Here is a 23,839-nt window from a genome sequence, read left to right as displayed (position 1 = left end):
GTGACCGCAAACCATGCCATTCAAATGGTGTATGTCAGCAAGTACCTACGGCTCCATTTTTCATTTGCATCTGCAAGAATGGTACTACTGGTTACTTCTGTGAATTTGGTGAGCTTTCCTCAATCCTCGTACCTTGGTCGGTTATTGTCAACAACGTTCAAAGCTTTCTTTGAGTGACACAGGTGACCTATGTCTGTCGGCGGTCGTCGTTTGTCCTACGTCGTAAATTAACATTTGAACATTTTCAGCTTCTTCCCTAACACCGCTGAACCAATTCCAACCAATTTTGGCATAAAGCATCTATATGTGAAGGGAAACGAAAATTGTGAATTTCTCGGTCCCTGCCCCCCCCCCCCGGGGGGGGGGGGGGGCTTAAAACACCAAAATTTATGCAATCTTTAAAAATTTTCTTCTTTACTCCTAGACATCAAGCAGTCAAACTGTTGGCATGATTGTAATATGCATTGAGTCCTCTACCAATCTTGTGAAATTTATGGGGCCAGGATCAGGAGTTCTGGTGCTAAGGAAAGGCTATATAGATCATACAGTGAAAGTGCATTATTTCTTTGAAAATCTTCTTCTCTGCTCCTTAGTATTAAACAAACTAATTAAGTGCATAGTTATAATGAACAAGGGTGCCTCTTTCAAAATTGTGAATTCTTTCTTTGAAAAATTTCTCTCTGCTCCTAAGTGATTAGCAGATAAATCAAGTATAAAGTTATGATGAGCAAGGGTGCCTCTTTCAAAATTATGAATATCTTGGCCCAAGATCGGGGGTTCTGGAATTAGGGCAGCTAGGGCTCTATTGATCAAATAGTGAAAATGTGTAAATTCTTTGAAAAGCTTCTTTTCACTCCCTGTATATGAAGCAGATAAACTAGGTGCATGGATATGATGATCAAGGGTTCCTCTTAAAAAATTTTGAAATTTGTGGCCCCAAGATCAGGGGTTCTGCGGGAAGGGGGGCTCTATTGATTATATAATGAAAGTGCATTATTTATTTTAAGATCTATATCTCTACTCCTGGGTATTAAGCAGATAAACCAAGTATATACTTATAATAAGCAAAGGTGCCTCTTCCAAAATTATTAATATCTTGGCCCCTGGGTCGGGGGTTGTGGTGTTAGGGCGGGGCTCTATTGATTATATAGTGAAATTACATTACTTCTTTGAAATTCTTCTCTGCCCCTGGATATTTAACAGATAAACCAAGTATATAGTTATGATGAGCAAGGGCAACTCTTCCAAAATTGTGAATATCTTAGCCCCTGGGTCGCGGGTTCTGGTGTTAGCGCGGGGCTCTATTGATTATATAGTAAAATTGCATAAGTTCTTTGAAAATCTTCTCTGCTCCTGGGTATTTAGTAGATAAAATAAATGCAATGTTAAGATGCTTAAGGAAACGTCTTCCAAAATAGTGAAATTTGTAGCCCCATGGTTAGGGGTTCATGACGGATTGGGGGGGAGGGGGGGGTCTACTTAATATATAGTGGCAATCCATTTTTTTTGGGGGGGGGGGGGGTTGAAAATCTTTTCTGCCCCTGAGTATTTAACAGAAAACTGATTGCATGGTTATGACGAGCAAGGAAGTCTTTTCAAAAAGTTTGAAATTCATAACTTCGAGATCAGCGATTTTGGTGTAAGGGTGTGGTTCTGTTGAATACCGGTATAAATACTTTTCAAAAAAGAAACGCATAATAGGAATAATATCCTGCAAAATGTAAGATGGTTTTGTGATACATATTTTTTAGATGGACATGATTCATTCGAGTAAAATTCGTTATTTTTTAACGCATTTGTTAATTGTACAGCTATTCTACAAATCTCACAGACAAAGAGATCTGTTTTTGCAAAATGCTAAAAAATAATTTTTCTCAATTTTCATTTGCAATTCCTTTAGGCACCAAAGGGCTATCAAAAGCAAGGGCTCTCGATTCTTTTGGTTTTATCTGAAAATTGACGCTATTTAAAAATGCTGCATCTGAATGTTGCATATCACAAAGAGGAAAATGGGCGACTGGAAGCAGCTCTACCACAGTCTACAATTGCAAGAGGTTTTAATGATACGCACAGCACTATATATAACCTATAAAACATATACAATTAACATGGAACACCCAATGTTCGCCAAAAAATATGGCAGACCACACGTAACATCAGCAGTTCAGGATCGCTTCAGTGGTTTTCTTAATTTTCATGAATGTTTCACAATGACGTCACAATGACGTCATCTACAGCATTAGCTATCCCTGAACTGCACAGAACATCTAACAAGTACGTTTGCAGTTGACTATGGAATGCTGAATTATTGCCAGAGGATTATTCGTGCCATTGTTCTGATCCCACAAGATTGCAAATATCGACTTCAAAGATCTCAGATCAACAGAGTATGGCCACAGCAACAACGCTGAACATTTTCGTTAAGCTTCTATTCCAGAATGTTTATTGGAAAGCCTGTTATACGTTTAAGAGTGTATAAGCTTCGTAATGAACGTTTAACAGAAAACTGCCTGCAGGACGTAGATAGATTTGGTGGTGGTACATGTAGTGTAATGATATGAAAAACGGTATTACATAAAAGTAAGACTGATTTGGTTCATATTCAAAGGACTTTGATGGAAAAAGGTACTCTAACGATGTTCTACCTGCACATGCCTTTCCAATATTACAGCATCCTGGAGTCGTGTTTCAATCTGACAATACACAGCCAATTACGACTCGTTTGACAATCAAATTCTGGCAAAGCAACAGCAATCTGTTTCTGCCATGGTCATCTAAATCGCCAGATTTAAACCCAATTGAGCATGCAGGGACAAAATGAATTGGCATGATTTGCCAAAGACAATCGCGTCCCAGACTCTGCATGAGCTGATCAAAGCTCAATATTTAAAATGGGAGAGTATTTCCTATACATTTTTATTACAATCATTTGCCTCCATTAGATGCCGTTTTAGGCTATGGGGGGGGGGGGGTTTACAAGATATTGATCTTTAATGACCTTGAACTATGATTTTAAAATTCTTGAGTAATTATGACATTTAGATTGTAGACCTATTGTTAACCACATTTCTTTATTTCAATACATAATTTTTCTAAATAATCTTTATGTTCAATGTGTCACTAAAATTCTACTATGCGTTTCTTTTTTTTTTGAAGAGTATATTACAAATGCATTATTTATATGAAAATCTTCTCCTCTGCCCATTCTTATTAAGGAAACATACTAAGTGCGTGGTTTTGATTAGCAAGAGAGTATCTTTCAAAATTGTGAATATCTTGGCCCCTGGGTTAGGGGTTCTTGTATTAGGGTGTGGCTATATTGTATCTATAGTGAAAATAAATTATTTCTTTGAAAATCTTCTCTGCTCCTGGTCATCTAGGAGGCAAATAGAGTATATAAAGTTGTAATAAGCAAGGGTGTTTTTACCAGATTTTATAATTCTGTACCCTTTGGTTAATTTATTAATTTCTACTGAAAGAGGTTATTCCCCTTTGCTATTCACCTGTGATAGTCAGTCACTGTAAATAATGTGACTTAAAAGGTCAAGTGAATAGCAGAATTATACAAGAAATTTTATAATATTTAATACAAATTTTACTTTCAGTAGTTTTTTAATGGTCATGTTAACTTATAAATAATAGATAAATGAAAATGGGACAAAAATACTGTATCTTTGTAAATAATCTTCGAACACTAAAAGAGGCCAATGCGAGGGGGAATGAAATATGTTAATTAATAGTGCTCTAGAACTATTGTTTTGTTTAGTGACAAAATGCGGGAAAGTACAGGCAAATAAATAGATCAACTTTACGATTTGTTATTGAGTACTGAATTAATATTTTGCTGATCCCTGATCATCATATTTTTCTTGTTTTTGGGCAACATAGCTTTATTTATCAGCTTATTTTGTTTTAATCTATGGATCGTTATATTATACTCAGGTGACCCTTAAGGCCCCTGAGCCTCTTATTGTGAATTGTTTTTCATAGTTAACTTACCTGAATCAGCAAAATGATCTTTTGTTTTCCGTGTTTGTGCTTCACATTTCCATATTTTCGAATTCTCCAGAACCATCGAGCCAATTTCAACCAAATTTTGTTACTAAAAAATCTGAGATAATGGGAATTCAAACCTACTTCAAACTATAAATTGACAAATACTCTGTTCAGGGGAAAATAATTAAGAAATAGTAAAAATGGGGTTATTTAATTTTTTCTTCTCAAGAACCACCCAATCAAAAATACTGAAACTTCCTTGAAGTTTTCTGATATAGAGATAATTCAAGTTTATTCGAATTCAATCCATGACCCTCGGAGTTTTGATAGGTCCACACAGCGGTTTAAATTTTAAATAGAAATAAATGAGAAATGTCTAAAAGTCCTATTTTCTAGAGACATGTAAAATTTATATTCAAACATCACCATTTATTTTAGATAAATTTGTTGACCCTATAGCTATTGTCCATGGTACTGGAATAGGCAACAAAGGGATCCCAAATTGTACATAGAAAGGCATGGGAAAGCTGAAAAATCTTCATTTTCAGAGACAATGGGTTCTAATTTGTCAAATGTGTTCCTTTTTGCCATCTGGATTTAAATGATATATAGATACAGTACATATTTCAAGTTTAAGAGAGGTGTAGATAAGAAAAAATGGCATATATTGTGGCTCCAAAATATTTATCGTAACAATTACCTGAATTTTAACCTTGGTACTAAGGTCTTTTATATTATATATATGAGAACAAAACCTCAGTTTCATTAAAGATCACTGATAGCCCCTTTACTTGAATATCTATGCAACTGCTTTTCTAGAATAAACACAATTTCTTGTAAATAATTTTGCTGTAACAGTAATAGACAGATGCAAATCCAATGCATGTAAAGATACAGAAATTTGTGTGTCGTCCGGAACTGATACGTGTATCCAAAGTAAGTATGCTATGTTTCGTAAATTTTCAAATAGATTAAATTTCAATTTTAAAATAAATGAAAGTTTTTAATATAGTAAACAATTTTATTAATATATATTTAATAATGTGAATCATGTTGATTGGGGTTTTACATGTAATTCGATAAAGCATAGATTATTTTTTATTTCAGAGCACCATCCAGGTATGTATTTTGGATGATTTTTATTCTTAAAGTTTGCTTCAACATATAGTTATCAATTATTTGTTTTTAAATAGACATGCGTATACAGCCATATCAGTATAAATCTTTACTTCAAATACTTAAAATTTATAATAAGTGTTACCAAATCTTAGCTATTTTGGCGTTATTATAATAACAACACAGGGATGCAATTAAGCAATTGAAAACAGAAAAAATGGGCTTTTAGTTATCAAATCCTCAATACATTTTTCCATGTTTAATTTTTAAAATGCTTTGAAGCAAATTAATCACACTTTGACTTTTGATCTGTCATATTCAGCGTTTATTCAAATGCATTAAAAGAAAGCTATAAACTACTTGTATCCTGTGTAGAAACCCTAACCACTGCTTCTTAACAAAATGAAGAGTATTTTGTCCCTCAAAAAAGTGCCCTTATTGGCGTTAATTAACGGGGGTGGGTGATATAAATTGTAACAGACAGAGGTGAACATGACTTTGTTAAGAAATGGCGATACAGTCCCTGAAACGTTCTACTTTCCCATTTTTCCGTTCGCTCACCGTTCGTTCACCGTTCGTTCAGCGTGCGTTCACCGTTCGTTCACCGTGCGTTCACCGTTCGCTCTCCGTTCACAGTTTTGCGTTCACCGTTCACCGTGCGCTCGCGTTCACCGTTCACAAAGCGTTCAGCGTTCGCTCTTCGTTCCGTTCACTTTGCGTTCACCTTGCGTTCAGCGTTCACCTATCGTTCAGTTGTCATTGCCATTCGGAACTCCCAAGTGAAAGGACTTATCTTTTTGTAGGTAAGGAGTTACAGATTTTTTAATTTAATACTAACATATCGTGTTTGAAGAATCATTATTTCATGGGGGAAAAATCGAAGATATATATTTTTATTATTCTAACTTAGCTATTAGGTTATTTATTAAATTACTCTGGAAAAAAAATGTTGTTATAAGCACATCCTGTACCTATGTAGAACGATGCTGAAATATTAAATTTAACTAAGGCCAATGTGCAAATACTTCAAGCACTGCAACATTTTGATGTTTTGTTAAAGACGACAAATCGTTAATGGAGATATAATTATCCAAGTCAAATAATTACGCAGCAAAATTACGAAAATATTTATTTCTAACGCGTTTTTTTTATTCAATTACTACAGAAAATATGATAGAACTAGTTCTTAGAGTTATACATAGTACTGCGGATATCCTGTAAATTTATTATCTTTGGAGCGAATTAAATTGATAGTGTGTTTAAAGGAAATATTTATTTAAAATGTAATGCACTACAGAATATTCGCTACTATAATACATGTATGTAAAGTCTATAGTTATAGAGAAGAAATCTTTCTTCACCGTAACTTTATATGTTTGCTATTCGATATAATTAATACCCCCCCTTTTTCCCCTAAATCTGTTACTTAGTCAGTACTGTATTTCCAGAAAATTTTAATTAACCTGTAAAAAAAAAGTTAAGGTCTTTTTTAGAACAAAAATTTCAGTCTCAAAGCAAACATGCATCTAAAAAAAGTCACAAAACAATAGTAGTTCAAAATGTACACGTGTCGGCGGTGGTATTTGAAATTGGCAGAGAGTATGTTTCAAATTCAAGTGTTAATGCCCAATATATTTTATTCACTAATTATTCAAATGTTGGTATCAAATCTAGAAATGATAAAAATAAATGTTATAAACTTGTTGGAAATACTCGCACTTCGTCTTCGATGTGACGAAACTTTCACACCTGCACAGTGTCGAATGATTTTGATTGACAGGACAAGCACGTGGACTTCGTGTGAACTTGAAGCAGGAAAATAAAAACGAGTAATACTGTCAAACAGATGGATATGATTTGTTGATAAAAAAAAAAGAGTTACTTTCACTGTCTAATATATTTAGAAAAAAAATATCAGAGTTATTGTTTGATATAGGTGCAAACATTTAGTGAAGCCTGAAAGGAAGGGGGGGGGCTGAAACGGAATCTCTCTCTCTCTCTCTCTCTCATTTGTCTGTTTGATAAAAATTATAACAGCATATTACTTAAATATCAAGTTATGAAAATTGAATTTATAACAAATAATATGAATATGTATCTTTGTATTATCTTGTCTGAGTATAATCACAGCCATCTACAGATACATGTAGAATTCGGCTCAATAAATCATCATGAAAAATAGAAATGACACATAATATATTATTGTATCAAACATTTAAAATACGAGCGTATAAATGCAAAACGTCCACTGACCTTTGTAATTAATTTTTTTTATTACTTTACATGAAATCGCCTTGACACGGAGATACATATATAAATGGATGTTACAATCGCTTTAATTCATTCTATAAGTCAGAAGTTTTCTCTGATTTGTTATCAATTAAGAATAAACATTTTTATTTTCCAACTAAAAAAATATCTTTTATACTTCAGCGTTCGGCAACAATTGCAATGTTTTAATGCGTTAAAAATCGTGTGATTAAAAACTTAATGTGCATGAATCGTCTTTCTTAGGACAATTTTGGAGAATTTATTTTATTTACTTATTTATTCATTCATTTATTGGTTTACTTATTTATTATTTTTTTTGGCACCTGACATTATAATACAATAAAATAGTTTCAATGCAAGGAAAAGATCAGAGGCATTCCGAATATATCGTTCATCTTGCGTTCACCGTTCGTTCACCGTTCACTTTGCGTTCGCGTTTGCGCTCCGTTTGCGTTCTGCGTTCGCTCACCGTTCACCGTTCACACATCGTTCACCAAGTTGCGTTCAGCGTTCACACATCGTTCACTCACCGTTCGCTCTGCGTTCGTTCAGCGTTCGTTCACCGTTCGTTCAGCGTTCGCTCACCGTTCAAGTGGGAAAGTAGAACGTTTCAGGGACTGTAGGCAGGGAAATGCTGATTAAGTCGGGTTTTACAGATTTATATAATTTTCTGATAGAATAAACAATGCCAAATAACTTTAGGTAAAAGTAATACATTATTTAACAAGGATAGCTTGGATAAATTACAATATTACGCAGCTCTTGAATGATGACCTACACCTATTTGGCGGAAAGAGAGAGAAATAAATGGGCACCCGAGCTTGATCTTTAATAGAAGATAAAACACCCTCATTACACTAACCCCCCCCCCCCTTATTTTAGAGGAATGTCCCTATTCCGACAAGATGAAGTCATTTACAATGCACAATATGTGTGTCTTTAAACACATATCGCCTTCCTCCTGTGATATACAGCATTAACTGAATACTATATGTGTAATATTTCCAATATAATTATCTCTTTAAAATTAACTATCCAAACCAAAAAACGAAACTGTTAACAAATAAAAATCCCAGTTCACACAAAATTTAAACTCCTCCAGGAAATCTGTTCCAGGCGGTCGATATAAGCATGCCAACACCGATCCTCCCTGGACTCTGGAAAACTGGAAACAGTCTGGCATCTGGACCGTATGGACACTGAGATCTTTGTTAGGAATGAAAAATAGATATTATCGACCTGTTTCCAAGGAGCATGAACACCCTGCTAGTACCAGTTTCCCCTGCCCTGGTCCTTGCGCTGCACCTCTTTCTTCCCTGGCCTAAGGAGGCCTGGGTTTTGTTTATTGGTTACGAGTTGTTCTTATTCATGTTATTTTCCCCAGGCTGGCTACCACTCCTATTGTTAGGTGCACCATCATAACAGGGCTTTGCTCGCTCTTTGGTGACCCTAGGGGCATGCACATGCACGGAGCTTGTGATTGCATTATGCATGACCTGAATGATTATGCAACCCCCTACTCGGATTTTACCAACACCAAAATGTAACCCCACCCCAGTTTCTGGAAAAAAAATTAATGCCCTAGAGCATGAAGCGGTGCAATATAAATAGGGTGCTCGACCTTTCCTTCTTCAATGGGTGGAAGACCCAGAGGGCCTTCTATTATGACAGTCCCTACCCAAGGTTCACATTCATGCTAGCTCTGATCTCTTGAGGGCGGAAACATTCTATCAAATGCGCTCTGTGAAATGGTGCTTTTCTAGGCCGCCATGTCTAGGCTACGGGGTCATAAAAATTAGATCAGCTAACTTTTGATTCAGTCTCACCTTCCCTTTTGTAAAAGAGAGACTGAGATCAAAAGCGAGCTCATCTAAGTTTATGGCCCCGGAGCCAGAGCAGCACTGACCTTGACCCATTGACTATGACAGGGTTTCGCCTTTGCTTAGATCTTATCTCAGATACGGTACAAGCCTGGTTGCGGCACCCACTGTTGGAAATACTGAGGAGCACATCTGCTTTCTGGCAGTCCCTTTTCCATTGTCCTAATTCGAACACTCACAAAGAAAATGTCCAGGCTTATGGCATTCGAAGCATAGACCAGAACCGTTGCCGCTTGCATGGGTTGGGGAAAGACTCCCCTCGTTTTCTTGAGAGAACTTTCCCTCGTTACTGCTGACCGACCTGCATGTATCACGAAAACTTTGCTTTGACTTAGGCAAGCTCTGTCGACTACCGGCTTCATAGGAGGCTCCAATCTAGCAGTCTCCTACCGCTCTTGCATCTTGATAGCTCTTCTCGAACCACAGAACTGCCTTTTCCTGATCGATGAAGAACTTGTCCTAGGTCTGCTCTAAACAATCCTTAGCCCCTTGTGTCATAAAATCACACTGTCCTGAGACGTCGCTTGCAGTGTACCCTTACAAATACTGTTCAAACCGTGAAGTTATTTTGCTTAAAGTCATATATCTCCTCCACTCGATTGATTGATTGATTTTAAGTTGTTTAACGTCCAATTCAATAATTTTTCACTTGTATAGAAACGTCACCATATACTAGTGAAAAGCTTCAAATTTAGACCTTTACTCGGCATTTTAGGGCCATTGAACAGTGAGGGTTCTCGTGCCAAGCCAACCGCGACATGGAACCTTGGTTTTTAAGTTCTCATCCGAAAGACCCTTTACTTTCACTTCTAATGCCGGGAACTTGGCGAAGGAACAGTAACTAACTTTGCTTACGTCTTGGGTTTGACGAGGCGCGGCGAACAAGAATGGAACCCAGGCAACCCGATCACGAAGCGAACGCCCTATCAATAAGCTACCGTGACGGATTTTCTCCACTCGAAGAGAGAAGAAAATACCTACTGTGAAATCACTAATTTTTGTTGACTTTTTCGCCAAATATCGTACTCACTTCATATAATACATTAATTTTACAGTACTTATTGTTTTACATGCATATACACTTTAACTTCGTTTATTTACTCAGCAGGCAAAATATTAATGTCGTATTTACAAACAGATAGTATCTGAAACAATGCATATTTAAGTTTGCATAATTAAAAGTGCATTTTGTAATTAAATTGTATATTTTTAAGTTGTGAAATATAAGTTAAACATGTTTAAAAATCATTTTTATCAGATTTCCTTCAAGTTCAAACTTTTTAGTTTACCTTTGTCCACTATTAGTCTGTTTAGTAGTCTTGCTGCTTGTTTGTCTCTTCGTCTGTCTTTGAGCATTAACATTTTTGACTTCTCTGAATCCACTGCTCCCAGCTCAATCAAATTTAGCAAGGAGCAATTCTTGGTAAGAGGGAATATAAATTGTTCAGATCAAGGGCCATGTCCTTTACAAAAGGGATATATCTGAAATCTTACCAACAAAGAGAATATTCAAATGTGTTCAAATCATAGACTCCGGGGATATGCAGAAAAGACAAGGAATAATTGAATAGATTGGGCTACAAATGGGGATTAATTTTTACATAATGCGTATATACAGGCTAAGAAGTCTTTGTATGCGAGAAAAAAAAACTTTGGAAAATTTTTCTCCCAAAACAGTAGGTCATACTTATTTTAAATCATTCCATATTGTGTTGATTCAAGTTCCGCTATGTCATGATCCATTGGGGCTATTGCGAGCTCAGAACATGGATCAATTTTTTCCATGGGAATAATCTTCTTTTGCAGGTCCAATGTGTTTCAGGCGAGCGTTGTGCCAATCGGCCTCAGGTTCTTGGGAAAATTTGTTTCGCGCACTGTATTTTTTAATTGTTAAAAACGCTACATATTTTTTTCTTTACGAAAAGTGAAGTGCCTGGGTTCAAAAATATGTCAGCATACCTCTACCTCAGCGTGTGTAAAGGATTCAAATGGAAATCCTGAATGCGTGTGTGCTTTAGGGAAGAAAAATGATGGAATTTGTACCACAGGTAAAGGAAAAGATTTCATTTTGTGAAGTTGATAAGACTCCTTAAGGATGTTTTCTTTTTCTTATTGCTTATTTTTTTCAGATACCAGTTTAAATTCCTCAAACATAGTCTCTGTAAGTTTCACATTTTAATCTTTATTATGTAGTCAGTTTTGTGTTCTGCTCAATTCTGTGACATTTGCTTCAATATTAATGAAGCCGTTTTTGAATATTATGATACTGTAATTTGTCAAACACATTTTATACAACTGCCAAATGCTAATTGGTGTTTATTCTCAATTTAATTTGAAATTGACCTCATAAAAAGAAACTCATTTTGTAGCCGCAGTTTGTACCTCCAACTCCAGGACTGGGTTCTGTCATTGAATGTGATACAAGTCATACAGAATGCCTGTTTTCTGCGTTTGTTCTATCTAGGTATAGCAATATTTATATTGATTGAATTTATGTAATATAAAAGCCTCCACAAGATGCTCTTTAACTGATCAGAACCGGTGGTTTAAGTGAGTATTATTGATTTTTTTTTAGGGGGGGGGGGGGGGGGCTTGTGTGTGTGTGTGGCATACGTTCAATTTTACCTCCAGAACCTTTGAGACATTTTCAACCAAATTAACGACAAAGCATCAAGAGGTGAATTTGATGTCACAGAGAGACGGACCCGAAAATACGTTGGGTCATTCAAAAAAAAAATTTTCAAGAATCTCTGGAAAAGAAATGATGAAACTTATGCTAATATATCTTTTGAAGAGAAATTGAAAGTTTGTTTTACAATGGGCTGAGATATTATGGTTGTGCCAAAAATAGAGAAGTTTACTTGATTGAGAAAAACATTTGTATACGTTAAATCCCCATGTAAAGTAGAGTCAATTTATTCAAATGTCATTCCGCAAGGAAAGGTTTGGGACACAATAAGGGATTCAGTTTTTCACACACCCCCTCCCCCCAAAAAAGGAAAAAAATCCTTACGAAGGATAACTAATTGTTAAATTAATATGACCTAGTCGTAAATGCTTGAAAGGATGACTGCACTCAAGGACATGCGAAATTTGCGACAAAATAAACTTTCAAAATAAGCATTTTTCTTTCCATTGCAAGAATGGTCAACATCCCATCTACAACTTTATGTAATTACGTTTAAAAAAGTGTGTATTTACGAAGTTCGAATTTGTTTTCAAAGGCAGGGGTCACCACAATTTCTTGAATCTCCGTTCGATAATGAGGACGCCCACTTTTTTACTGACCTCATATATAGTCAGCGCATGTTTGTCTATTGTTCTCCTTTTAACAGTAGTTGTATATTTGCATAAATAATAATGTGTCAAAAGGAGATTAATAGACAAACATGCGCTCATGGTTAAAAAGAGAAAGAAAAAAACTGCTTCTTCTTACATTCGCTCTCTGTGTTGTAACCAAGGGTTGTGACATGTTGAATATTATAATTCACCACGTGATTTCTTTCCTCAGGTTACTTTGCGAGTACTAAATTCCGTCACGTGACTTGTAAGGTAGCATGTTTTGTGCTAACTAGACGTTGTGTTCGAACATGTTAAGTCATCTGGCATTGATCTAAAATCTGCTTTAATTACATGGACGTGCTGATATTGTTAATTTCGTTTTGAAACCTTTGTCAGTAGTGTACTGTAAACCAACTTTTATTCGCGTGCGAGAAATATTCGCGAGTTTCGCGACCTACTTTAATTCGCGAATATTAATCACCGCGAAGCATTTATTTTGCTTTGTATCTGTAGAAAATGTTTCCTTAGTCGTGAAAATTAATTGTCGTGGATTGATTTCAAACTGACGAATCGCGAATAAAAGTTGACGCGAATAATAGTTGGTTTACAGTATAGAATGGAGAGGGAGATGGGAAATAGTGATCATGTTCCTTATTTCAAACATCTCATTGTTATTTATCTAGTTAATTTTTGATACATTCTGACAGTGTTAGCTCCACCTCTCATGCATATCTAATGTTCAATCAAGGGCAGGTAAGTGTAAATTCTCTATATTTGGAAAGCAGTAAGGACAAAAAACATCGAATCATTTTATTGTATCACAGTCTAAAATCATTTTAAGATTTAAATTTGGTTCCAAATTGACAGGTTTCTTTCATAAATGTACAAAAGTGAAATAAGGTTTAGATATAAAAGCAACAGAAGCATCCGAAAAAGACCCAAAAACCGGCGTTAAGTGCAGTTATCCTTTTTCCAGTCATATCAGCTTACGCAAGTGAAAGTTTCTGCTGTCATGATGGGCCAAAGTACAAAGATTAATATACAATATAAATCTTTCTCTTAGAAGGAGCGACGTGGATCAAAAAATCGTATGAACTTTTAATCTTGATGAATCATATCCTGTGCGCATTCCTGTAAATCTACCACAGTCTATGATTTTTCTTGTTTTACATTTACTCCAATTTTGGTTGAACTTAATAAAAGCATTAGGTATTTTAAGTAAAGAAAATTAAACTATATATGTAAAAAGAGAACTTTCATTCAAAGAGATAATTCATAAAATGTACTCGCAGCCAAATTTAGAAATTACTAGAGGAGAAAGGCTAGAAACTTTATAGATATTTTCTTTGTTCACAATTTTATTACAGATTGGTCATGAAATGGGCTGTCTAACAAGTTCACATTGTTTCTCAAATTGAAAGTTCATATACATTTATGGCACTAAGATCTAATGAATAATTTCAGTGAAACAACAACGGTTTCCATCTCTGATGGTAGCAAACTCGGAAGTTTAAATTCAGATGTATCAAACTGTATCAAAGACAGAAACACAGCGATATGCCGAGCACTTATTAAACTTGCATTTAACACCAAAGAGGAACCAGAAACCAAAGAATATGATCTTTGCATAAACGTAGCCCAACAAATTAGGTAAAAAAAAAATCAAATCCAAAGTATGGACGTTGATTAAAAACTTAAATTTTGCAGAATTACAGAAATATAAAACTTGATAGCATTTTCATCACAAATTTTCATTCTAGCCCTCAGAAAATTACTGACCAGAGGTGTGTACGTGTCATAATTAGATCTAAAGGTAAATTAATCCTGAAAGGACTTGACTTTATACATCAAAAGTACCTTGATGTTCTTTTCTATGAATTGTATGTACTTTCAAACTACTTTTAAGAATATGTTTTCTTTAATTGTAGTTTGGGGCATGGTAAGTAATGCATTTTCTTTATTTTGATATTTTTATAAGTATGCAAGTATCAGTTTATGTAATTCCCTTCTGACAAATAAAAGATTTTTACTTTTTTTCAGTTAACAAGAAGTACATCTTGCAGCTTTTCGAAGGAGACGCTGGGAACGGATTCTACCATTGGGTGTAAGAAAGGCGTTCCTTGTCATTTCTTTGTATACACCATTCCATACCAGAATGGTACATGGTACGGTTTAAAACAATACATTATTGATTAATCGTCAAATATGTGTTTTCTTGTATTAAAATTTGAAGATAATAAACATTAATTATACTCAATAGTCCAATTATAACAGAGCAACTGCGGGCTCTTAAAAACATTAGTCATGAGATCAGGTGCCTTGGAGAAGTAAATACCCCGTGTTGACCAGTCACACCTACCGTGAGCTTTTTGTCTCGAGCAGATAAAAGGAATAATCCGTAGACAATACAGTATGAAAATGATCTGTAAACATGACAAAACAACGTTCTTCGTAAATCAGAATTTAATTGTGAAAGTTCCTTGATACAAATAATCTATTACCCGCATTGCTTTAGATTTTTTATGAATTCTCAACCATATTCAAACCTGGGTTTATTTTACAATATAATTAATAATATAATTTATCAAAATCTTTCAGCTTATATTTATATTCAATATTAATCATTATGTGTATCCTGATGTAAGGTAATCACAATGATTACAAAAAGGGTAGTCACTGCGTTTTGAAGACACGAGAGGCAAAAGTCAATGAAAATTTGTGAAGATAACAAACAATCTCATGGATCCATTTAAGAATACAAGTTGTGAACAGGACAAAAACGGACCCCTGAAAACACCAGAAGTGGGATGAGTTGCCCAGCTCATGAAGCACATATCCCTCTTTTTCACCAAATTAGAAATAGACCTACAGAGCTTATTCTATTCAGAGTCTTATTGTGGTAGTTGTCATGCATTGGATGATAAGAGACAATAAATGTAATTAAATCCCATTTTCACAGTTTTTAGTTTCTTTTAAGCGCTGAAATAAACACTGACAACGAGCACATAGCTGTGTTTAAGCCAGTACAATTGGCCAATCCTGGTTTATGTTCATATGATGTGGTTTATACCAACACGACGGAATTAGGGACGAACAAAATTTGCTTAATGCCATGGTCAGTTCCTTTTTTAATTTCTTTTTTGAAAGTCTTTCCTATTTCTCACAAATACTTCTAAAGCTTTCTTAAAATTTTCAATGTATATCGTTTTATGGAATGCCAAAATGTGAAAATTGAAATCTTTGACCATTTCACACTTTTTTAACTAACCTTTTAAGTTTGTTAACTTCATTCAAAATCTACTCTTACTTAACGAAGAAAATTCACTCATGAACATCTATTATGTTGTAAATTTAAGGTGATTTGAACCTTTGTAAATATATGTAACAGTTGCAAGAAGACGGTTTTATTCATTCTTAAATCGATGAGAAGAGTACATGAAAAAGAATTATGAAAATCATTCATGTTTTCTTTGTAAAAGAAATGTTGAAAATCGTTGCGTTTATTGTAAGGTCTCTGTCATTTCAGTGTACAGGGTCAGTCACGCTGCTTTATGATGAATGTACATCTCTTACGGGATCGTAAGTTTTTAAATTTCGAAAAACGTTGTTGAATTTGAAATAGTTTTAGATTTTTGTATTATTATACATACTTACACACGTGAAATATATACATGTCAGAAAGTAAGGCATTAACGACATAAAATATGAGAGATCAAAATACAAGCTAAAAGGAAATAAGTGAAATATGAAGATATGCTCAAAGTCCAAATAAGCAAAACGATTTGAGAGCATAGCAATCGGATCATTGAATTTTACTTCAGAGGTTGGATCAAGTGCCATGGAGGAGTAAGTATCCTCTGTCGACCTGTCACACCCACCATGAACAATTTGTCTTGACTGGGTAAATGGATAAATCAGTAGCCAGTTCAGTATGGAAATAATGGCCTTACAATTTGTATTTTAAAAAAAACATCAGTCAGGATTTGACCTAACGATAAGTTTCATTTGCCAACAAGGTTATTGTATCGACCATATGATATAATTTGCGAAACGTTGACTTTGAGCGAGATTGTTGATACCCTTGTGTCATCAACTAATTTGGCAGTAGTCTATCTTGGTTTAGAAATCAGTCGTATGCTTAGCGAATAAACTGGGATGCATGAACATAATTTGCAGGTGATAATGGTATATTGCTACATAAATTAGGAAGATTAATGATAGGAAAGTTGAAGTCATCAAGTTTATCATTAAGTTTAGTTACTAGTTTGTCAATGTCCTTCTCCAGTAAAACATCCAAGTATGAAGCAATTTGTCAGTCTGGTTTTTTTTAAAAATTATTATTATTAATTCAAGTTCTGTGGGATATGTCAAATTAGCTTATGAAAAAAAAAAAATTTTTAATTGATAAAATGTCATCGATGTATCTAAATGTCAAATTGAAGGTCACATCAAGAGATTTCTTTTCATACAGAAGTTTATGAATAAATTCTGCTTCATAAAAATACAAAACAAGAATAGATACTCATAGGAATTCCAAATGGTTGTATACGATGTTGAAGAGTCATAGGCTCTGATGCTATTGCTTGTTGGAATATTTGGTGATTTCAATTTTTCTAAAAGTATCCACATTTGATTAACACCAATTTTCGAATACGTTGATTCACAGTACTTCTGAAGTTTTACCTTCACTTGTGTTAAAATATTTAATATCTTCTTTGGAACTCTAAAATTATTGAATCTATAATATTCTATTTCAAGATCTGAATTGTTTTTCATTTAAAATCTTCTAACTCTAGTCCCTGAAAAATGATATTATCAAACACATTGCATGTTGTTGGATCTATATTACATTTTCTCTACAGAGTGTTCCTCCAGTCCGTGTCTGAATGATGGCGCCTGTCAAACAACACCTAGTGGAGATCTGAAATGCATTTGCAAGGCAAACTTCTGGGGAAAATATTGTGAAAAAGGCAGGGTGTTTTCTATGTATATGATTCAATATCTGTTGATTCAAAGTCTGCTCGTAGACAATTCTTTCATATCACTGTATAATTTTTCAGCCACATGCACAGAAATGACTTTCAAAATTCATACACTTTAGATATTCACTTATGAAATAAGCTTTGCTTTCAAACACATAAAAGATTTTATACAATGCGAACAACAATTACAGTTTTATTATACTGTAAATTACTTTTAATAGGTCGCCCGCGTTGTACAGTGCATTGAGCGTTTGCCCTAGAGTGGCGGAGTAAGGAGTTGCCCTTATGTCGCGGGTTCGGATCCCACTGTGGGACTGGAGATCGGTCCTTCGGATGAGGCAGTGTTAATCAAGGTCCCGTGTCGCAGTACTTGTAGGTGATGGCACGAAAAAGAAAGATCCCTCATTTGCTCAATGCTCAATGGCCTGAGTGGCAATAAGTATAGGTCTAAATTTGCAACCCTCCACCGGCAAGTTATGGTGTCTCTATATGAGTGAAAAATTCTTGAGAGGGACGTTAAACAACAAACATACTTTTTATAAGCGAGAACTTTAATTTCACGTAATTCCGCGAGACCATCTGTTCGGAAATATTTAATTCTCGCGTATGATTGTTTTATTTAAGATAGTATATAACAAAAAAAAATTTCCAAGCAAAAAAAAACCTGGATCCCAGAGGTCCTCTTACTTTTTTTTCACCGTAGTCTAATCATCTTTTGAAGGTGATTAATCGTGTCCTGTAGATGTGCATGAAGGTATTTGAATTCTCATTTTCACCTTTTGGGACCACATAGTGGTCGAAAACGACGTTTTTGTACAAAAACCGGGTTACCAGAACTCCTCTTAGAATTTGCGCAGCAACCAAATCATCTTTTGGAAAGTGATTGGTGATGTCCCGTAGATGTACAATAAGGTTTTAGAATTTCATTTTCACCACGGGGGCGATATAGGGGTCGAAAATTATGTTTTTCTACAAAAACCTGATTCCCAGAACTCCTCTTACATTTTACGCATAGTCAAAATACTTTTGGAATATGATTGCTTGTGTCTAGTAGATGTGAAATAAAGTTTCGGAATTTCTATTTTCACCATGGGGATCAAATGGGGTTTAAAAATTACTTTTTTCTAAAAATAAAAGAACAACAAAAAACAACCTGGTTCCCGGAACTCCTCTTATATTTTACACAGTAGCCATATCATTAGCTCACCTGAGCTGAAAGCTCAAGTGAGCTTTTCTGATCACATATTGTCTGTAGTCCGTCTGTAAACTTTTCACATTTTCAACTTCTTCTCCAGAACCACTGGGCCAATTTCAACCAAACTTGCCACAAAGCATCCTTGGGTGAAGGGGGTTCAAGTGTGTTCAAATGAAGGGCCACGCCCTCTTCCAAGGGGAGATAATTAAGAATTGGTGGAAATTTGGTGTCATCTTTTAAAAATCTTCTTCTCAAGAACCATTGAGCCAGAAAAGTTTATACTTATGTGAAACCTTCATTACATAGTGTAAATTCATGTTTGTTCAAATCATGACCCCCGGGGGTAGGATGGGGCCACAATGGGGGATCAAAGTTTTACAAAGGAATATATAGGGAAAATCTTTAAAAATCTTCTTCTCAAGAACAACAAAGCCACAATTAGTCATATTGATGTGGAATCATCCTCATGTAGTGTAGATTCAAATTTGTTCGAATCATGACCCCTGGGGGTAAGTAGGGGCTACAATGGGGGATCAAAGTTTTACATAGGAATATATAGGAAAATTCTTTAAAAATCTTCTTCTCAAGAACAACAAAGCCACAATTAGTCATATTGATATGGTATCATCCTCAGGTAGTGTAGATTCAAGTTTGTTCAAATCATGACCCCTGGGGGTAGGATGGGGCCACAATTAGGGATCAAAGTTTTATATAGGAATATATAGAAAAAAAATCTTCTTCTCAAGAACAACAGAGTCACAATTAGTCATATTTATATGGAATCATCCTCAGGTAGTGTAGATTCAAATTTGTTCAAATCATGACCCCCGGGGGTAGGATGGGGCCACAATGGGGGATCAAAGTTTTACATAGGAATATATAGGGAAAATCTTTAAAAATCTTCTTCTCAAGAACAACAAAGCCACAATATGTCATATTGATATGGAATCATTCTCAGGTAGTGTAGATTCAAGTTTGTTCAAACCATGACCCCCGGGGGTAGGGTGGGGCCACAATGGGGGATCAAAGTTTTATATAGGAATATAAAGGGAAAATCTTTAAAAATCCTCTTCTCAAGAACAACAAAGCCACAATTAGTCATATTGATATGGAATCATCTTCAAGTAGTGTAGCTTCAAATTTGTTCAAATCATGACCCCCGGGGGTAGGGTGGGGCTACAATGGGGGATCAAATTTTTACATAGGAATATATAGGAAATTTCTTTAAAAATCTTCTTCTCAAGAACAACAAAGCCACAATTAGTCATATTGATATGGAATCATCCCCAAATATTGTAGATTCAAGCTTGTTCAAGGCATTCTCCAGTAGTAGGGTGGGGCCATAATGGGGGATCAAAGTTTTACAAAAGAACATATACAGGAAATATCTTCAAAAAATCTTCTTCAATCTCAAGAAGAACAAAGCCATGATCAGTCATATTGATGTGGAAGCATCTTCAGGTAGTGTACAATCAAGTTTGTTCAAATCATGAACCCCCCCCCCTCCCGGGTAGGGTGTTAGACATATTTAAAATTCTGTTTTAAATAACAGCAAAATCATGATTAGTTATATGAAGATAGAAGCATCCTCAGAAGGTTTCAATTTCATTCAAAACATGGCACCTTAGGGTAGGGTTTGCCTAGAACAGGCGATCAAAGCTTTATATATGAATATATAGGAGAAATATAGGAGAAGAAATCTGCTGACGAAGAACAGCAGGGCCTTATTGACTCAGGTGAGCGTTGTGGCCCATGGGCCTCTTGTTTTTGGAAAGTGATTGGTGGGTCCAGTAGATTTGTAATAAGATTTCGAAATTTTCATTTTCACCCTTTGGGCCAATTGAGAGTTGATAACGATGCCAAAAAAATTTGGTGCTCAGTGCACTGTGTCATGTGCAGCACAAATATATTTGCTTTAAAAGTTTTTGAATTTATACGATTTTTAAGATATTGGATCAATTATTAAATGAGAGGGGTTATAAGACACCTGGGATACTTGCCCAACGAAACACTTTAAGTATAATTAACCAGAAGTCTCTAACGAGACTGTAGCTCTACTGCTGTGTACTTTAATAAAGATGTATCTTTGTTAGTAGTGTTTTGAAAGTATTTTCAAACGGATTTAAGACAGGAACTTATATATAGTTTCTATTGGACTTAAGTGATGGTTTTGTTTTCGAATGATGGCAAAGATTTGAAAATCGAGGTTTTTCTAATGCTATTTATCACCCCCACCCCCTCTTCCAAAAAAAATTAAAAAGGTAAAATTCTACTGAAAACACACTACTTGAGCAAACTTCCATGTGAAATTTGTAACAAATCACGAGAAAATACGATGGTGAGTAAACTGTTTTGTCTGCGAGCGATTTTGTTCTAGCTGCATTATCAATTACACAGTGTAAAATCCGAAAAAGTCAATCAATGTAAAAGTTGTCCTGTAACTCCATTGACCAATGTAGATGTCCGACAGACAGAAAGATAAGGAAAGAGAGAGATTACTTCAGGTATTATAGCCCCATGCATAACTTGAAAAAACTTATGATCGCAATTAAATGCTCGGAAGGAGTCGCAATATTTTGAAAAGCAATCTTTTACAGGCGGATTAATGCATTTTTGACGCAGGTCATATTGTGATCATTTTCAATTTCAAGCGTTTCAGTTTCAGGCGTGGGATGACCTCCAGGGGGCATGACCTTTATACTATTTAATGCATAATGACAAAAGAAACAAGAATATGTAAGACTAAGGGGGAAGTGTTCAACCATTTTCGAGATATATGATCATTTGTAGTTTCAGGTAGTGGGGAAGACTTCCGGGGGGGGGGGGGGGGCATGAACCCGTATACCATTTAATGTGTCATAATACAAAGATGGCTTACCGAACTTTTTATTGCACCCCATAATACCACCGTTTATAGGGACTATTAACATGGTGAATTTCATAAAATAATAATTCATTTAAAACACGTTATGAATCCCTACTGATAATAATCCAGCATCTTCACGTTACACGTGCAATCCAATAATGAAACGGTAGAACTAGCACTGGTAGGATGACGCAAGTCCAATGCCAAGCGCGGGTCTAGAATTTTTCCAAACAAGTGAACATTTATAGAATTTAAATAATAATTCCAAACGATTTTTTACATAACATACTGTTATCTTTTACAAATACAACAGGGAAACAAGCAAATTGTGGTTGGGCTTGATTTTAACAAAGTTGATCGAGTGTGGGTTTGGAAAGGGGTTTTCCTACCCAAAAACTGATAAAGTTTGCACTATTCGATCAATCACGAAAATTGTCATTTTGGCATCTAAAATATAAAAGCTGATTAAAATCGCTATGCACTAAAACAATAATATTTATTGTTTTGACAATAAATTCAACAAGTTCCAATAATGAGTCGAACATATACCCCGCTCTATTTTACAAAAATCTTCTTGAAATTCTCTTTTAAACAGAATTTACATCATTAAATTTCGTAATTCTAGACTGGTAATGAATTAAGCATATGAGATAAAAAGAGACGCATGGGCCATATGTTCACCTGAGCATTTTATGCTAGATTTTACAATTACATGTTTATATTTTGTGCAAAATAGAATAATTGTGGCTTCTCCCCTGGTTACCCAAATATGAAGGAGAATACATGTACGTTTATAGGCAAACAGTCAAGTGCAGTTATTACAGTCTTAAAACAGCATATTGTTTTGTAGTTATTTTTTTCTCTCATATTCTTTTATTCAGGACTTTGCGACAGTCATTCATATTGTCAGAATGAAGCTGAATGTTACAAAATTCACAATGATGTTCAATGTCTCTGCCAGTTGGGATACAGCGGATCATCTTGCGCTTCTGGTAAAGAAAAAAAATCCTATAATCTATTTAGTTACCTTGTAATTTACAGTAAGACTGAAACTGCATTTAGTACTGTAATAAAAGCATATATATATATATATATATATATATATATATATATATATATATATATATATATATATATATATATATGCATCACTTTCATTTTCAATTACAGATGCAAACGTAAATTTTACGAGTTCCGTATACAATGGGGTGAGCGATTATCATGCATGACTGAATATAATAGAGCAACATTTAAGTATACTGGCGTTTTATAAGGTCATTTAATATATACATGTAAAAAATGCATTTTTTGTAGGGTCATTTTACACAGATGGCGCTATTAGAGACGATGACTTGTTTTGTTGATACTTCTTGTATCATACCATTCAGTGTAACAAAAAACGTCCATCAAATGTAAGCCTATTCATAAGTCTAAGATTGGCTAAAGTTTTTCTATCTATCTTAGTCCTCTTGGTCTTATGAGGTCATTTTAAGAATACTTGGATAGCAAATATTCGGCTATTTTTGAAAGATTCTCTCTCTCTCTCTCTCTCTCTCTCTCTCTCTCTCTCTCTCTCTCTCTCTCTCTCTCTCTCTGTGTGTGTGTGTGTGTGTGTGTGTGTATGTGTGTGTATGTGTGTGAGAGGGTGTGTGTGTGTGTGTGTGGGTGTGTAAATCTCTTTTATTTTAGGCCTAGTATGGTCATTGGATCAGTTGACAGAACATTAAGCGTTGCAGAGATAGCTGTCGACACGATATCCCTGCCAGGAGGAGTGGTTCGGGGAAAGATAGTAGTCACTGGATCAGAATTGGGACTAAAAACATTATGCATGGATTCTGTATCCACACCAAGGTAAAATTATTATAGTCATGATTTTCAAAACACTAAAAAATTTAAATCAGTACTTTTTCATTCTTTCAGGCTCTGATTTATTTTAAAACTCAGTTTTGAACTAAAAAAGTGAATGAGGAAAAAAAAATTCTTTAAGTATCATTCAAACATGGAATCAAATTTACAAGAACACTCTCGTCGTTTTACAAACTTGAAATCTCAGTACGATAGATTGCTGGATTAAAAAGGTTTTATAATGTCCTAAAAAGTGTCGTAATCCTCTGTACGGTTTACAGTGAACATATATCAGCTTAACAATTCATCAAGTTTATGAATGTAGATTCTATGCAATATCCAAGTTAAGGTTGTGCAATTTTGTGGTGCAGCTTACGTTTTTCTATTCATGTTTATAGAAAAAAAA

General features: G+C 35.0%; 1 protein-coding gene across 1 annotated transcript in view; it reads left to right on the top strand.

Moving 5' to 3' along the window:
• LOC133178301 (uncharacterized) overlaps positions 1-23,839 on the top strand; it is a 96,505-nt gene that overhangs the window by 57,281 nt on the left and 15,385 nt on the right. Inside the window, exons 14-21 of the mRNA XM_061313037.1 lie at positions 14,474-14,484; positions 14,586-14,710; positions 15,523-15,660; positions 16,072-16,124; positions 17,408-17,515; positions 22,470-22,618; positions 22,903-23,000; positions 23,278-23,439. Coding sequence (XP_061169021.1) covers positions 14,474-14,484; positions 14,586-14,710; positions 15,523-15,660; positions 16,072-16,124; positions 17,408-17,515; positions 22,470-22,618; positions 22,903-23,000; positions 23,278-23,439 — 844 coding nt within the window. The remainder of the gene's footprint in view (positions 1-14,473; positions 14,485-14,585; positions 14,711-15,522; positions 15,661-16,071; positions 16,125-17,407; positions 17,516-22,469; positions 22,619-22,902; positions 23,001-23,277; positions 23,440-23,839) is intronic.

This window comes from Saccostrea echinata, unplaced genomic scaffold, assembly GCF_033153115.1.
Source record: "Saccostrea echinata isolate AGI-Se365-2 ecotype Australia unplaced genomic scaffold, CSIRO_AGI_Sech_v1 ptg000002l, whole genome shotgun sequence".
NCBI classification, from domain to species: domain Eukaryota; kingdom Metazoa; phylum Mollusca; class Bivalvia; order Ostreida; family Ostreidae; genus Saccostrea; species Saccostrea echinata.
Note: the sequence above shows the minus strand (reverse complement) of the source record. Positions and strands in the feature narration are given on the sequence as shown.